The sequence below is a fragment of the Pongo pygmaeus genome, chromosome 2 (genome assembly GCF_028885625.2).
Source record: "Pongo pygmaeus isolate AG05252 chromosome 2, NHGRI_mPonPyg2-v2.0_pri, whole genome shotgun sequence".
NCBI classification, from domain to species: domain Eukaryota; kingdom Metazoa; phylum Chordata; class Mammalia; order Primates; family Hominidae; genus Pongo; species Pongo pygmaeus.
Window position 1 is genome coordinate 57,100,255 of NC_085930.1, and position 18,455 is coordinate 57,118,709.

At 40.9% G+C, this 18,455-nt stretch overlaps 1 protein-coding gene across 25 annotated transcripts in view; it reads left to right on the forward strand.

Moving 5' to 3' along the window:
- Positions 1 to 18,455, forward strand: part of KALRN (kalirin RhoGEF kinase) — a 700,623-nt gene that overhangs the window by 266,954 nt on the left and 415,214 nt on the right. For all 25 annotated transcript variants that reach the window (XM_054480931.2, XM_054480928.2, XM_054480929.2 and 22 more), the window contains exon 6: positions 3,630 to 3,752. In XM_054480931.2, the coding sequence (XP_054336906.1) occupies positions 3,630 to 3,752 (123 nt within the window). The remainder of the gene's footprint in view (positions 1 to 3,629; positions 3,753 to 18,455) is intronic.

Here is an 18,455-nt window from a genome sequence, read left to right on the forward strand (position 1 = left end):
GGCAGCAAGTTTAGGTCCAGAGAAGACTTGTGATTGTCCTTTAGGAAACCCTGGTTCCTGACATCACATGAGACCATCTAATCCCCAGAGCAGGTCTTTTTCTCTCTACTGAGATGTGTGTCACCTCTTTGGAGCACCACCTCCAGTGAAAGCTAAACTTTTCCAGAATGTCCCAGACCCCAGTGACAAGCTTGTATGCTCCAAATGTAGGAGGCAAAATCAGTTGGGATGGCATGGGTGCAGACCTCATTTTGTAAGAAGCTGATTCAGCAAGGTGCACAGTTCCTTCAGCACTCTCAACTCTCACCTGTCTTTAACTCGTTTTTATATTGCTTTCCACCCTAATTGGCTTGTGTTCAGCTTTCCCTACTCTGTGGTTGAGGGATCTGGTGCCAAGCAATCTAATCATTCTGGTGCCAGCACATAACTCATCTGCTTATTTGCATATCTAAGTCACCATTTAACATAACATACAGGGAAGGTCACTAATCGGCCACTGAAACATCCAAGAAAGTGTATGGAGTGAGCGCTTTTCATCACAAGTTCTAAGGACTTCAGGCATTTCAGACTTTCATTAACTTTATTGATTGTTTTGTCAATAAAGAAAAGAAATGAGAAATTATTTTAAAATAGGGCTGGGAGGCAGAATTCTAAAGATAAAAATTACAGAATGAGAGTCCTCTAAATTCCTGTCTTCTTTTCCTTCTTGTCTTTAATAATAATTAAAGAAGAAAAAATAAAAGCCCTGAACAAATGCCTGTGATGTGAGGGTAGCTGAGGCTGGAGGACCCAGGATAGTGCACACAGCACAAATATCGACCCAACCTCTACAGGAGCCCCAGCCTGAAATAAATCCTCTGACACTCAGAAATAAAGAACGGTCCTTTCGTCCTTTCTTTACTGTTGCTGTAAGTAGATAGAAGTGTAATTCAAAAGGGAGAATAATCTCCAAATCATGCACGTTTGCCTTTGGAAGGTGATGTTTTTATACTTAAGTGTGAGTTGTTACAGCCCTGATGTCTCTGTCCTGACCTTTAGACACAAATCTAACTGCCTACTGGATACCTCCCCTTGAAACTCTCATAGGCCTCCCAAACTCAGCACATCTAAAATGGAACATACAATTTCCCACCCAAGCTCCTTACCTTCTTCTTTAGGCAGCATCTGTGGTGGTACTTTTTATTACCAGGACTCAGGGTGCCATGCCAGAAGCCTGGCTGTTCTCTCTAGCTCTTCCCCACCTTCTCCTCTCTAAACAACCAAGTCCCCAATCCTGCTCCCAGTAGCTCTCAAATCTGCCAATTTCTCAGACTCTACTGCCACTCCCATAATCCAGGACTCCAGGTCCTTGCCCTCGTCAGGATTTCAGTAGCAGCCTTCTAGCCATTTTATCTTCCCTTCCACTCCACATCCCTCACTGCCATCAAAGCTCACTTCACACTTCACTACCCAGCTTAAAACCTCCCACCAGCACCTGGTAGCCGACAATGTGTGGTCCAGCTTCCCTGAAGCCTGTGTGCAAGGCTATTTGTGGTCAGTCTGTCCCACCTGCCTCCCCAGCCACACCTCCTCCTTGATGTCAGGCTCCAGAAACACAGCTGAGGACCCTTCATTGCCCTCGACACAGTGGGCTGTCCCAGGTCTGTCGCTTTGCCTGAGCATGCATCCCCCTGGCCTTCATCTGGCTGATTCCTATCTGAATCAAGGCTTGACTCAAGTGTCACCTCCTCTGAGAAGCCTTCTCACTCCTCAAGGATGGGTGAGGTGGCCTCTTCTGTGCTCCCTCAACAGCCAATATTTACCTCTATCTTATCAGTAGATTTTTTTTGAGTTGTAATTTTAATCACATTGTGTGCCAGATTATAATAAAGTTGTATCTGAGTCCATGTCAACTTTCCACATTAGCCTTTAAGCCACTAATACTCAAGAACCATATTTTAGTCATTTTTGCCTCATGTCACCTCCAGCGGTCCCTGGCACATAGCAGGTGTCCCATAAATACTGGTTGAATGTAATTGAAGTAGTCAATTCACTCTTCTGTTAAAGGGACATAATTGGATAAGGCTGCAGTTCTGGCTCCGGGAAGCTGGTGCAATCATGGCCACTTCTTAGCCTGTTTCTGTTCTCAGCTGCTTCCTGCTTCACTCTGCAACTGGGCTGTGGCCTTTAGTCCATCCCAAATGGAGTGTGAGGCTTAAGTAGTGCAGTTCTCTTCTCCAAATGTACTCTTTCACACCTTTCCTGGCTTTTGCTGACTTAGCCATTGTTTTTTGGTCCCCAGCATGTGTGAGTCACTGAGCTGAGATGATGAGGAGCCTCGAGCTGTGGCACATTGGAAATGGTTGAGTTTCCAGGTCCTCACCCTCATCAGGATTTCTGTAGCAGCCTCCTAACCATTTTTCTCTTCCCTTCCAGTCCACATCCCCCTGGGGAAGAGAAACTGTAAGGGACATGTGATGGCTATCTTCAAATATTTAAAGGGCTGCCTTAAAGAGAAAATGGTAGAATTTTCTGCTCTGGACAGAATATTACAGAAAGTCCAACTTAAACTGGCTTTAATAATAAAGAGGATTTATTGGCTCAGGTCCAAGGAAGTCCAGAGACAAAGTGGAAACCAGACAATGCTCAGCCAGGGCTCTGCCTGCTTCCTGCAGTTGTCTTGGCTCCACCCTTTCTCTACCCATTGGCTTCACCCTCAGGCTGCCAGAAGAATGGCTGCAGCAATTTGAGGTCAGAGCCACATACAACAATACTGGAAGAAGAGAAGCCATAACTAAATAACTAGGATTCTGTTTTCCTAGAAGTTTCTAGCAAAATGCCCTCATGTTTTATTGTACTAAATTGGATCACATTCTTATATCTGAGACAATCCCATTGGTTGGGAAATGTCATGAACTGGTTGGCTTAGGTCTGGTGTCCCAAAGAGCCAGGGGTTCTGGTCAGCTCCCATTGAAGTATGTGGGCTGCCTGGAAGAGGGCTGGATACCTAAGTGAAAACCAGGGTATGGAGCTAGGAGGAGGAAGATGGCTTAATGCCTACTGTTCCAGCATCAGGTGGTACTTATACTATGCTTAAAACCCTCATCTTCTGCTTCCCAGTGCGTTATAGCAGAAACCCTGGAATTGTGAGGCTGTAGAGTTATGAGAAAAGCTGATTCACTTCAGGATCAATTCAACATTGTGTGTGGCTAGGCAGTGTATAAGTGGGGCAGGGGCGAGTAAGGATGTCCCTGTTGCTTCCTTCAAAGATTTCTCTCTTCTACTAGTGCAGCAGGAGATGCATTAAGCCTCCCGGCTTGTCTCCTCAGCACCTGTCCCTAAAGCAAGCATACTGGGAATGGTAAACAGCTTCCTCTCCCATCTCCCAATTATCTCACTCATTTTCTCTTTTTCCCTTAGGCTCTGTAATGCAACACAGTGGCTGCTGGTGGGTTCTTAAGCTAAAAGTGAGGGCTCTCCTGAGAAATCAGGCTCTGGCCCACCCCATTAAGACCCTGAGACTCAGAACAATAACTGGTTCTCACTGAGCACCAGCAGGAGAGCTTTTTCCCCTTCCACTAGCTCTGAAAGTTTTGCCCTATTCGACCAATGACCATTCTGATTATGCTGTGCCTTCTTGTCCTCTCTAGATGTTCGACTGGATAAGCCACAACAAGGAGTTATTCCTCCAGAGCCACACGGAGATCGGAGTCAGCTACCAGTACGCCCTTGACCTCCAGACGCAGCACAATCACTTTGCCATGAACTCCATGGTGAGCTGAGGGGCTGTTCTCAGCACTGCCTCTGGGAGTGGGAGAGTGGAGAGAAGGGGGAGGAGGGACAGAAACAGACTTTCCACCTGAGGAAGAACTGTGAACATGCGGACCCTTTGGTGTTCCATTTGTTGGAATGGGGATGAATGCAGGGCATGTGGCCAGCTAGCTGTTCCTGCAGCAGATTATGCCTCCAGATCCTGCTTTACACAGTGAAAGAATGTGCCCCGGGTTGTAGGAGGCATTGGCTCAGCTCAAGTCTAGAAGGGCGAGTTCCACCAGTTCCACTTCACTGACTTAGCCAACATTTTTTGGTCCCCAACATGTGTGAGTCACTGATCTGGGATGGTGAGGGGCCTTAAGCTGTGGCACATTGGAAATGGTTGAGTGACCTGGGGCTGTTTAGACTGGGGAAGAGAAACCCTAAGGGACATGTGATTTCTGCCTTCGAATATTTAAAAGGCTGCCTTAAAGAGAAAAGGGTAGAATTGTTTTATGTTTGTTTAGAAGGCAGAAATGTTCAGGGGATGGCAGTTTGAGGGGGAGGCAGGATGTGCCTTGGAGCAGGAGGTGGGGTGGGATGCAGTGGGAGATAGTGAGCTCTCCATGATGAGCAGTGTTCAGACAGATGCTGAACACTCAGAGAGGAATGTTTGCTAACCATGTGGTCAGACAGAACTTACTTTACCTCTCTATGCTTCAGTTTCCTTATGTATAAAATGGAAATAATAATAGCTACCATATAAGGTTGTTGTAAGGATTTAATGTGTTAACTGTAAAACAATGAGAACGGTGCCTGGCACATAGTAAGTCATCAGTAAATGCTGGTGTTATGATAATGATAAGGATAGAGGAGTTCACTTCAGATGATCACTCTTATCCCTCATAAACCTAACACTTCGGGATATATTTTTGTTTTCCTGCGTGGCTACACCAAGATTTTATTTCAAAATTGTGTCTGCTCCTTGAAGCCACTGTATTTCAAACTCCTGCAACCTAAGAATGCCTATCTCCTCCACCAGCTCTTTCTACTTGAATTATTGGTCCAAAAGAATAGCTCCACCATTCCTCATATATCTGAAAAACAAAGACAGCTTATCATTGTAGCTGGTGATGTTGGGAGTGGGGCAAGTGTTAGAAAAACAGAAACAAGGTGAATCACAGAGGTCAAGAAGGAAGAGAGAATTTCATTTTCTACCAGGCTCTTTTAAATACGCTATGCTCTAGAGTTAACACACTGGAGAAGAAATGTTTTAGGTTGGTGCAAAAGTAATTGCACTTTTGCCATTACTTTTAATTAAATAATTCTGGCCTCAAGTTGTTCACTGTCTAGCTAGAGAAAGAAAAGTAGATAATCATGGTGCAGCTTGATATGTGCAGTGATAGAGATATGCTGAGTTAACTAAGAACCTGAAAATCTCAGTGGTTGAAAACAACAGAGGTTTGTTTATTGCTCCTACCACACACCCATCCCTAGCTTGTAGGAGCTCTGCTTATCATAGCCACCCCAAGAGACCTGGGCTGATGGTGTAGCCACCAGCTCAGATCTGCCAGCTCAGATGCTGCCAGTCTTGCCGGACAAAGCATGTACCCAAGGACACACGCTGGACACACGCTGGCTCTGAAACCTTCCAACTAGAAGTGACACATTTGCTCACATTCCATTGGCCAATGCCAGTCACAGAACCACATCCAATTTGAAGTGGCTGGGGACATCGTGCAGTCCTATCATGTACTGGGAAGGAGAGAGCAGGATGGTTGTGAACAGCTCTAATGACTAACACACTGAAAGATGTTAGGTAGAGGTGAACATCGTGAGACTTGCATAGAAAGATCACTCTGGCTGCAGAGATGAAGGTTGTGAGACCAGGCAGGGAAATCATCAACACTGATTGTGTTATCAGTCTTGGCCACAACACAGTCTTGTGTCTTCATCTAAATGTAAAGACTCATTTTCTTCCCACTGGTCTCCTGTAGATATTTCTCATTTCTGTCTCCCTTTAGTGTAGAGCAGCAAAGCAATTGGTAACAGGTGATAAAGAACGTGAACTCAAACCTAGTCAAGTCTGATTATTTGTGTGCCTTGTGGATTTTCCCTGGTGAGTTTTACAAATTCTGTGCCAGAATTTTCACCTCACCCAACCGCCTGGCCCTAAGGCAGACAAACTCATTTTAATAAGAAACAAAGACAACCATAATTAGGGAGGTAAATCCACCACCAAGCCCCTAGAAACAGTGAACTGCAAAGTTAAATCAAAAGAGCCTTTGGTTTTGAATTATCTGTACAACTGCTCTTCTCTGCTAGTGTGGATAACTGAGAGTTAACAACATATCAAAAACCTTTCTTTGGACAGATTTACTGTTGAAGTCTCCATTTTTTAGGACAAAAATAAGGAAGGAAATTTACTGAAGGGAAGTATCTTCTGGAACTGGGAGAGAGAAGAGAAGAGATTTAGTATACAACAGCCAATTAGTGTGTCCCAGCCCATCTTGTAGCCTTCCTCACTGTGAATGCACACAGCACTCAGAGGCCTCCTTGGCCTGATTAGGCTGGATCTCCTCTCTGGCTTCAGGGTAAGGGAAGGGAAATCCCAGGGTTTTTGGATCAAATTGCCTGTGCGCCTGTGCTTGATAAACATGGCCTGGTGCCTTTGTTAAATGGGAGGTTTAAGGTTTGTTATTAAAAGAAACTTCCTGCAAAGAGGAATGTCAGCATCCCAAGCAGGTGAAAGAAGGGGATTACAGATTCCTTTTCTCTGGCCTGGGTGATGGATGTTGCTGCCAAGAAACACATGTATGCAAGTGGCTACTGCTCAAACTCAGTGACTACAGGAGGATCAGTTAGTCAGGGGAAGTGGGAATGTGGATTGTTCTGTAGATTCACTGCAGCATTTCTGTTCTTGGAAATTATACACACACATATACATATACCCACACATCCATTCATGTAAATGTAAACATAGCATACTTTGTTTTAGGCTGCAGGTAAGTCTTTTGGTATTGAATCTTATTTTACCACGCGGAAATAGGTCAATGGTTCCTTATGTTTCAGGTAGTTCACAGATCCCTTTGAAATCAAATGAAGGTTGTGAATCCTCTCTTCAGAGAAATGTATGCATAAACACATTTTTAAAGACAGTTTCCGGAGATTCAGGGGAATCCTAAAACCTGTCAATCAACCTCCCCAACTTAAGGTTCTAAGAACCTTATCACTTCTTTATTCACTCATTTAACAAATAATTAAAGATCAGACATTGTATTGGATACTGAGCATATAGTGGTGAACAAGACAGAGATCATTATGTCTCATGGAGAGTCCAGTGGAGAGACAGATGTTAAGTATATAATCTCACAAATAAATATATAATTACAAACTGATAAGTTTTATGTTGGAAGAGTAAGGGATGTTATAACAGAGTTTAAGAAAAGGGCCCAATTTAGATGGGGGGTGGTCAGGTCAGGTACATTTTTCAATCAACAATCTGCATTGACTTAATGTTGATTGTTCATTCATTGATAGAAATTAATGGCCTGTGAATTGAAGTAACTCTATAATGTACCAAAGAACTTATAATTTAAAGAAGTCCTAGGTATATCATTTTGTCAATGAAAATGATCAACTAATAACTTACCTGTTCCGTTTTATTTTCACATGTCAAGTGTTTATACATTGGTTGAAGACCCAATTCCAGCAAAGGTGACCATTACTGAGAGTATTAATTTGCTAGGGCTGCCATAACAATGTCATGGCAATGACTGGGTGGCTTGAACAACAGAAATTTGTTTACTCACAATTCTGGAATCTAAAAGTTCAAGATCGAGGTGATGGCAGGTTTAGTTTCTCTTGAGGCCTCTCTTCTTGGCTTGCAGATGGCTATCTTCTCACTGTGCTGCCACATGGCCTTTTCTCTGTGAGCACACACCCCTGGTATCTCTCTGTATGTCTTAACCTCCTCTTTTTATATAAAGATACCACTCAGACTGGATTAGATCCCACCCTAATGGCCTCATTTTAACTTAATTACCTATTTAAACACCCTGTCTTCACATGCAGTCACTTTTTAATGGTACTTGGGGGTTAGAACTTCAACATATAAATTTTGGGACTCTGCAATTCAGTCTGTAATAAAAAGAAATAATTGCGTATCATTAAATCACGGAAGAAAAATCAGAAATTCTCTAAATTTTATCTATGAATTGGTACCAGGAGAGGCCATCAATTATTAACATACCAAGAGTGTGGGAGTGATATCCTACTAAATATGGTACATAAATAAAATGAAAAAAAGTTAAAATTGGTTGATCTTTATATTTTTTGTCGTAACATGTGTTTTTGAATTTCCCACTGGAAAACCCAGTTCTTTTGATCTTCGATTAATAATAATAATAACAACAACCCACCTACTAAACCCAGTAGAAAAATATTCTGTTGCTTCTTACAGTGCCTCAGACAACCAGCTTTCCTGAGCTCTCTGGGGCCTTCCTCTTTTTTAATTCTGCCTTCTGTTATGGAAGCCTTTTGCATAAATTTTCCTTCCCCTGATTGTGGCCTTCTACTCTGATGGGAGTATGGACAGATGGAAGTGAAGTTGGGTGGTAATATGCACAGAACAGCCATCTAACCATCTATGTTCTGGTTCTTCATGAGACTCGCAGTAGTACATGCAAACATAACACAATCTTATTTACAATTTTAATTAGCTGGTTCTTTGGGAAAAATAAATTGCTAATGGCTTCTGTCTAGAGTTTTAAAATATGAAATGACATTCATTTTCTATTATGACTGTGAGGATTCACAGTAGTGATAACAATGTGCAGCTGGCGGGGAGGAATCCTTTCTGCTGCAGCATGCTTGATAGCTGTTTTAATCCCATTAATTTGCTCGCCAAAGGCACATATTGCCACTTGATGGTGTGCAAATCAGACCAGTTGCAGGAAAAAAACTACAGTGTGTTCTCTCTTTGTTTTGAAGAAGGTACAAGTGACAGCACCAAGGAAAAATCAGATCTGGTATGAGAAAAATCAAGATTCTGAGGCAGGCAGGTGGTCTCCCAACTCTAATCTCCCAACCCTAATCTGAGAAACCTTGCCCCAAGCCCTGCATCATCTTTGATTCTTGGCAGCCCTAAAACATGATTCTGTGGCACTTCCCATCTCCAAACAGGCAGCACTTTTTAGAATGTCAGAATTTCTAGATTTTGATGTAAACACACAAACACACACATACACTATTGTAATGTTTAAGTAGCCAGTGTTTGACACTGCCATAGCTGCAAAGCCCCTTAGTAGACATAGAACTTGTTTTAGAAAAATGGAGAAGAGTTCAATCTTATCTAGTAAGCATTAGTCTTTTTAGTATAATTTTTTCTCAAAGAATCACATAGGGAGCTTGCTAAACATGCAGATTTCTTTTTGATTACCACCCTAGTTCTGGAAAATCATAATCTCTGGGAGTAGGACTCCAGGATTGTAAACAAGTTCCCCAAGTGATTTATATGCACATTAAATCAGAAAACTGTTTTTCTATGAAGATCTATATGTATTAAATAATCACTTTCTAAAAGAAAACATTATACGTTCTGAAGGACAGTTCACTTCCAGCATGACAGTGTGAAGAACTCTGCAAACCTGTTATCCATTGAAACTAGTGAAAAATTTTAAAACAAGCATTTAAAGTGTTGGAAATGGTCCAAAATGCATACAGCAAATGAAAAACATTTATTCAAGAACATACACTAAAATTCAATAAGAACAGTGAGCCTGTGGTATTTGAACCAAGACCCACTCTCTTCTTTTCCCCTCCCAACTCAGTAAGTTTGAAACTCCACTCCAGAAAGCTTCAACCAAGAACACAGGGTTCCTTTACCCTCCACCCTAGTTCCCAGTTGAAGGAGTATCTTCCCAGGTGGGATATTTCTTATCCTGCCCCAAACTACCTGTTGCTGAAGCCAAGTTCTGGGTGAATGTCCCCCGGAGATGGAGACTCCCTTCAACCCAGCCCTCATTCTTAGAACAGTGGCTGTGCAATGTGTGCCAGGGCCCCAATCACCCTTAGGCAGAATTTCCATGTTGGGAGAGATAAGCCAAGAAGACCTGAAGCTATTCATCTCACTCCACTGAGCATTCAGCTCCTAAAGTGGGGGTGTCATTCAGGAAAGCACACAATTGTCCCCAACCCCAGCTCCAGAGCTGCAGCTCAGAGATTTTGCTTGGGGTAGAAACAAACTGTAAAAAAAGAACTCTAAATCTTTCCCCAAAGGAACTGACTTCATGTGCAACAGAGGATGGAAAAGTTTAAGCCACTTCCAAAAATGCTCTTAGGGAGGTTCTGGTGAAAGCAAATTAGAAGATTGGTAGATTCATTGGCAACATAGGCTGTATTTCAGGCAGGTTAGTTTGCCAGAGAGAATCAGGGAAAAAGATCTCCTGGGGCCAGAACAAATTTCAAGCATTGACTTCAGGAACTATCTCTTCAAAGAGACCCAAATTTAATTGCATATGTCTGTGGAACCACTTATGCCCCAGTACATTGTTGAAAACAATAGAGCAATCAGCTTGCAATTAATGGAATTAAATTCCATTGACAACACCAAGGAAAAATCAGACCTGGTACAAGATCTGGTACCAGCTGGATGTGGTCAGGGAAAGAAAATAAGAGCACTGCCAAAGCCACTGTCATTGCAGGGTGGCTGTGAGCCTGTCCAATGCTGTACTCCCCCCGGGAGCAACATTGGAGGCTTCTCACTGTAGAGCTGCGGGGGAGTGGGAATAGATTTCAATAATCCAGTCAGTCCCTAAACAAATAAGCAAATAACAACAAGCTCCAAAAGAAGTGGGAGACCAGTACCTAAAGTTGCTGCTATATGACCTAAAATGTCCAATTTTCAACAAAAATTTATGACACATGCAAAGAAACAGGAAAGTATGACCAGAAAAAAAAGGATTAAAAATATGCGCTAGAAAAAAAATAAAAAACAGTCAATAGAAATCACCTGTGAGAGCAACCAGATGTCAGATTTTACAAAGATTTTAAAGTTGCTATTATAGATATGTGCAAAAAACAAACCATGGTTGAAGAATTAAATGAAAACATAATTACAATGTACCCATCAAACACAGAATATCAGTAAAGATAAAGACATTATTATTATTATTATTATTATTTATTTTGAAATAGGGTCTTGCTCTGTCACCCAGGCTGAAGTGCAGTGGGACAATCATGGCTCACTGCAGCCTCAACCTCCCAGGCTCAAGCCGTCCTCCCATCTCAGCCACCTGAGTAGCTGGAACTTCAGGTGCATGCCACCATGCCTAGCTAATTTTTCTATTTTTTGTAGATATGGGATTTTGCCATGTTGCTCAGGCTGAGAGGCTTTTTTTTTAAAGGAAATATGGAGCTGAAAAATACAATAACTGAGACAAAAATATTTTAGAGAGGCTTAATGTAGATTTGAACTGGCAAGAAAAAACAGAATTAACAATCTTGAAGATAAACTAATAGAAATTATGCAATATGAAGAACAGAGAGAAAAAAGAATGAAAACAAATGTACAGAGCTTCAGAAAAACATGAGACACCATTAAGTGCACCAACTGCTATGCATAATGGCAGTACCATAAGGAGAGGACAGAGAGGAAGAAACAGAAAAAATTATTAAATTATTAAATGAAATAGTGGCTGAAATCTTTCAAAATTTATTTTAAAATATTTATGGCCAGGATGCTCAAGAAACTCCAAGTAGGATAAATTCAACAAGATCCACAAGCAGACACATTATGGCAAAATACTGAAAGCCAAAGACAAGGAAAACCTTAAAAATAGCAAGAGGAAAATGACTTCTCTGTTACAAGGGAACCTCAATAAGATTAAAAGCTGATTTCTCATCAGAAACAATGGAGGTCCAAAGGAAGTAGGACAACATATTAAAAAGTGCTCAAAGGAAACAACTGCTAACCAAGAATACTATATCCAACAAAACTATCATTCAAAAATCAAGGTCAAATAAAACTATTCTGAGATAAACAAAAACTGAGAAAATTTGTTTCTAGCAGATGCACCTTATAAGAAATAATAAAGTTCTTCAAGCTAAAAGCAAATGACCCTTGATGGTAATTTGAATCTACACCAAAAGACAAAGAGCACTGATAAAGGTAATTATGGGACTATAAAAGACAGCATAAACACACATTTCTTCTCCTTTTTTCTCTTAATTGATTTCAAAAGCAATCATATAAAATAATATGTACATAATGTATTGTTGGGCCTATAACATAAAAATGTAATGTGTTTTCCAGTGATAGCACAAAGGAGGTTGATAGGAGCTAATTTGTATTAGACTAAGGAAATTATTCCAGATGATAACTTGAATCCACAGGAACAAATACAGTGATTCAGAAATGATGAATAAGACTAATATGAAAAAAGCTATAAACATATAGTAGTCCTCCTTTTTTGTCTCAGCTTCTATAAAAGACATAAAATTACAGAAAGTGATACTTATAACAATGTAATGTTTGGTTTGTAACATTTATAAATGTAATATGTATAAAATATGACAAAATGTGAGGAAAGGGAATAAAGCTCTATAGGAGTAACATGTTTATGTCTCACTGGAATTAAGTTAACGTACAGTAGAAGCTGATTCTGATAAGTTAAGGTGTATATAGTAAGCCCTAGAACAATAGCTAGGAAAATAACTCCCAAAATATAGTGAAAAAATATCAATCAGTAAAGATATCAAGATGCTACACTACAAAATACTTATGCAAAAAAAGCAGTACGGGGTAATAGAAGTATGAAAAAGACATATAACATATAGAAAAAAGTCAAATGGCAGACATAAACTCTATTAATAATGACATTAAAAGTGAAAGGATTCAATAATCCAATCAAAGGTAGAAATTGTCAGACTGCATTTAAAAACCAAGATCCAGTTAGTAACACTGTCAAAAAACATTTTTAAAAAATATAAGACCCAATCTAACTGCTGTATACAGGAGGCACATTTTGGATTCAAAGATATAAATAGATGGAAAGTAAAAGGATAGAAAAACATGTATTATGCAAACAGCAATCAGAAGAATAGCCAAGTGCCTATATTAATAACAGATTCTTAAGTGCATTTTAAAAGAACGCAAAAAGTTACTAAAGATAAAGATACAAATAAATGAAAAAAATCTCATGTTCATTGATTAGAAGACTTAATATTGTTAGGATGGCAATACTCCTCAAATCGTTGATCTATAAATCCAGTATATCTCTATCAGAATCCCAACTGGATTCTTTGTAGAAATTGACAAACTGATTCTAAAATTCATGTGGAATTTTAGGAGATGCAGAATAGCCAAAATAATGTTGAAAGAGAACAAAGTTGGAAGACTCATACTATCCAATTTCAAAACTTAACACAAAGCAAAAATAATTAAGACAATGTGATACTGGCATAAGGATAGACATATAGATCAATGGAATAGAATTATGAGTTCATAAATAAACCCATGTGTCTGTGGTCAACATATTTTGGACAAGAGTGCCAATATCATTTTATGGGGAAAGAACTGTCTTTTCAGCAAATGGTGCTGGGACAACTGGATAGTCGTAAGCAAAAGAATGATGTTGGACCCTTACCTTACACTAAATTAAAAATGGGTAAGTTGGACATCATCAAAACAAAAAATTTTGTGCATCAAAAATGACAGTCAAGAAATGAAAAGAAAAACCACAAAATGGGAGAAAATATTTGCAAATCATTTATCTGATAAGGGAGTTATATCTGCAATCTATAAAGAACTCTTACAATTCAACAATAAAAAGACAACCCAATTAAAATGTGCAAAGGATTTAAATAGACATTTCTTCAATGATATATACAAATGGGCATAAGCACATGAAAAGATGCTTGACATAATTAGTCATCAGGGAAATGTAAATCAAAACCACAATGAGATACTACTTCTTACCCACTAGAATGCACTAGATTGGCTATAATCAAAAATTATTATAATCAAAATTATTATAATCAAAAATTATCTGGACAGGCGCGGTGGCTCACACCTATAATCCCAGCACTTTGGGAGGCTGAGGCAGGTGGATCACCAGAGGTCAGGAGTTCGAGACCAGCCTGGCCAACATGGCAAAACCTGATCTCTACTAAAAATATGTAAAAAACTAACTGGGCGTGGTGGGCCATGCCTGTAGTCCCAGCTACTGGGGAGGGCGAAGCAGGAGAATCGCTTGAACTCAGGAGGCAGAGGTTACAGTGAGCCAAGATTGCACCACTCTGCACTCCAGCCTGGGCAACAGAGCAAGATTCCAAAAAAAAAAAAGAAAAGAAAAACTCTGATAATAACAAATGTTAGCAAGGATGTGGAGAAGTCAGAATGCTCACACATGGCTACAGGAGTGTAAAATGATATAACTACTTTGGAATACAGTCTGACAGTTCCTCAAATAGTTAAACATAGAGTTGCCATATTACCTAGTAATTTAATTCTTAGGTATATACTCAAGAGATATGTAAACATATGTCTACATAAAATGTCCATACATTGTACACAAATGTTTGCAGCAACTTTATTTATAATAATCAAAAGGTGGAAACTACCCAAGTTTCCATAAACTGATGAATGGATAGACAAAATGTAGTATCTTCATATAATGGAATTATATTTATTTGGCCATGAAAAGGAATGACATGCTGATATGTGTTACAACATGGATGGACCTTGAAAACATTTTGCTGAGTGAAAGAAGCTAGTAACCAAATACCACTTATTATTTGGTTTCATTTATTTGAAAAGTCCAGAATAGGCAAACCTTTAAAGACAGAAAGTAGATTAGTTGTTGCTTAGAGTTAGAATGGAAGGGGTGTACGAGAGTTATATCTAATAGGTACAGAGTTTCTTTTTGAGACAATGAAAATGTTCTAAAATTGATTGTGATGTTGGTTGTACATATCTATATACTAAATACTAATATACTAAAAACCATTAAATTATGCACTTTTTATTTTATTTCATTCCATTTCATTTCATTTAGACAGAATTTCACTCTTGTTGCCCAGGCCGGAGTGCAGTGGGGCGATCTCGGCTCATGCAACCTCTGCCTTCCGGTTTCAAGTGATTCTTATGCCTCAGCCTCCTGAGCGGCTGGGATTACAGGCGCCCACCACCATGCCTGGCTAATTTTTGTATTTTTAGTAGAGATGGGGTTTCGCCATGTTGGCCAGGCTGGTCTTGAACTCCTGACCTCAGATGATCCACCTGCCTTGGCCTCCCAAAATGCTGGAATTACAGGCGTGAGCCACCATGCCCGGCCTGAATTATACACTTTAAATGGACAAATTGTATGGTATGTTGAAAAAAAAGAAAAGAAGACAACTGAAGAGTGAGTATTTTGCAAGTGGGTTTTTACTTGCTTGAAAATATAACCTTCCTAAACATTAAAGGGAATGGCCATGACAGAGTGTGGACACCAACCCTGGTGGTGTTAGGGAAGCTGAAGTAGGGGGATCTGTGTGTACCACTCAGCATTCACTCATTTGTGCATTCAACAAACTTTTGCTGTCTGTGTCTTTTACTAAACACTAAGAACAGCAAGATTCATGAGACACAAAGCTATCTTCAAGGAGCTTGAAACTTAGTCATTCCCAAATTCATGTACCTAACGCAAAGAGAATTTTGCCCACTAGAGTATAAACTCCTAAAGGCAGAGCTTTATCTGTTTTATTCACAGCTGTATCTGAAGGAACTATAACAATGCCTGGCAGTTAGTAGGTGCCTAAATAAATACTTGTTAAATGAATTATGTTGTTAAGCATGTCACAATGTCTGACACCAACCCTGAACACTATTTGAGCATCAAGGATGCAGAACTAGGAAGGTAGGGCCTTTATTTTTGAGGAAGCCCAATGAGGCATGGCTCCAGCAGAAGCTGAACAACCACCAATTAGAAGGTGAATGAGAGCACTTGATTTTCTTCAGGGATGGACATGCTTACAGTGTCCCCAGGCGATACACACTAACATCCAGGAACTACCAGACTGCATGATCTTTCAAGTTCCACTGATCCCAAACATCTTTGTTTCTGGGATTGTCATCCTAAAGACAGAAGCAAAGCCACTAAAAAGCAAACCCCCACCCCCTGACAAAAATAAATATGATCCAGTGGTCGCTGTTAACACTGGGGTTCCTAAGGCAGGCCTTTAGGGAACCTGTGATTGCATAGTACTGCATGTATACCCAGCCAGACCTGTTCTTATCAATCAAGTTGAACAGGATACAGTGTTTGTATCTCCACAGACAGCCTGGTGGATGGAATTTCCCTTTTCTTCTGACTCAGTAGGAGCATTAGATTTTATTTTCTGATCTTCTCAGGATTAATTTATGACCCTTGCTCTTGGCACCATTGTCAGCATTAAACTAGACCCAAAGGAGAGAAGGGTGTGCTTTGAACTCAACTCTGGTGAAGCTAGTGCTTGTCTCTAAGGTGCAGTCCTGCACTCTGACTGCCCGCTGGAGTCACCTGGGAAGCTTTTTAAAAATGCCAAAAATACCACATATGGGTTCCACTCTAGATTCTGATTTAACCGTACTGTGGTGACTCAGGAAATCTGTACCAGGCTGAGAACCAAGTTGAAAATCACTACTGGTTCAGGGTGAAGGAAATAAGCCAATTGACATTAGCCCTGAGGTCAAACTCTATAAAGTTATCAAACAATTAGCCTGTGGACTTGGAGGGTGTCAGTTCATTTGTGTTGCTATAAGAGAATACCTGAGTCATAGGATGGCTGGGTCAAATGGTATTTCTATTTCTAGATCCTTGAGGAATTGCCACTCTGTCTTCCACAGTGGTTGAACTAGAATACCCAAAGGATTATAAATCATGCTACTATAAAGACACATGCACACGTATGTTTATTGCAGCACTATTCATTAGCAAAGACTTGGAACCAACCCAAATGTCCATCAATGATAGACTGGATTAAGAAAATGTGGCACATATACACCATGGAATACTACGCAGCCATAAGAAAGGATGAGTTCATTCCTTTATAGGGACATGGTTGAAGCTGGAAACCATCATTCTGAGCAAACTATCGCAAGGACAGAAAACCAAACACCGCATGTTCTCATTCATAGGTGGGAATTGAACAATGAGAACACTTGGACATAGGTTGGGGAACATCACACACCGGGGCCTGCCGTGGGGTGGGGGGAGGGGGGAGGGATAGCATTAGGAGATATACCTAATGTAAAGGACGAGTTAATGGGTGCAGCACACCAACATGGCACATGTATACATATGTAACAAACCCGCACGTTGTGCACATATACCCTAGAACTTAAAGTATTAAAAAAAAAAAAAAAGAATACCTGAGTCTGGGTAATTTATAAAGAGGTTTGTCTGGCTCACAGTTCTACAGGTCATACAAGGAGCATGGTGCCAGCATCTGCTTCTGGTGAGGGCCTTAGATTTCTTCCACTCATACAGGAAGATGAAAGGCACTGGCATGTAGAGGTCACATGGCATGAGAGAAGACAGGGTCTGGTTCTGTCTCCTAGGCTGGCATGCAGTGGCGGGATTGTGGCTTACTGCAGCCTCAACCTCCAGGGCTCAAGCAATCCTCCTGCCTCAGCCTCTCAAGTAGCTGGGACTACAGGTGTATGCCACCATGCTGGCTAATTTTTTAATTTTTTGTAGATACAGGGTCTCACTATGTTGCCCAGGTTGGTCTCAAACTCCTGGCCTCAAGTGATCCACCTTGGCCTCCCAAAGTGTTGGAATTACAGATGTGAGCCACCATGCCCAGCCCAGGTTCTTTTAACAACCAGCTTTTGTGGGAACTAACAGAGTGAGAACACACTCATTACCTTAAGGAGGAGCTATTCATAAGGGATCTGTCCCCCTGACCCAAACAAGTCCCACTAGGCCCTACCTCCAACATTGGAGATCACATTTCAACATGAGGTTTGGAGAGTCAAGTATCTAAACTACAGGAGAAGATGAGGACATTTCTCCAACCTCAAGAGTCTTCAGGGAGAAAGAGTGCCTGTGTTTTAATCCCTACTCCTTGCTCCCCATCCCAGCCTTTCCAGATGTTCCATTTGCTTTTACCCCCCATCTCTAATCAGCCATGTTTGGGGATTGGTTCCTATTCAAACAGGAAGCACAGGGAAGCTCCTTGGCTTAGGCAGCCTTCTCAGTTTTGCTCTAGTGCACACATGTCCTGGGTCCCTTCTGCAAGGCTCCTCTGAGCTGACCAGCAGGGCTTGGCTGATGACTCAGGTTTCTGACTCATGGTTGGCAATGCCTGGCTCAACCATCTCTCTTTATTGCTTATCCCCTTCAGACCCCAGATCTCCCTCCTTTTCTCCTTCCTGGTTCTGTACCCACAATCCTGGGACCTTCTTTTCTGACTTCCGTCCACTGCTCTCTGAGGTCCTTTGTCAGCATGTTCCTTAACCCAGGCTATTTGCTGTGTCCTCTTGGTGTTTGCCCCCTGAAACCTGTAGCTCAGTTGACCCACACACTTACACATACTCATCTATGGCCACTACTTGTTCTCCGTCAGGTCTGCATTTGCTAAGCAGTTAATTTGTCTGAAATTCAGCCAAAGCTGACTTATGCCTTTCTTTGTGGTCTCCTGGAGTTGAATGAAAGGCATGAAATGGTCAGTGAAACCTAGTATGTCAGATGACATAT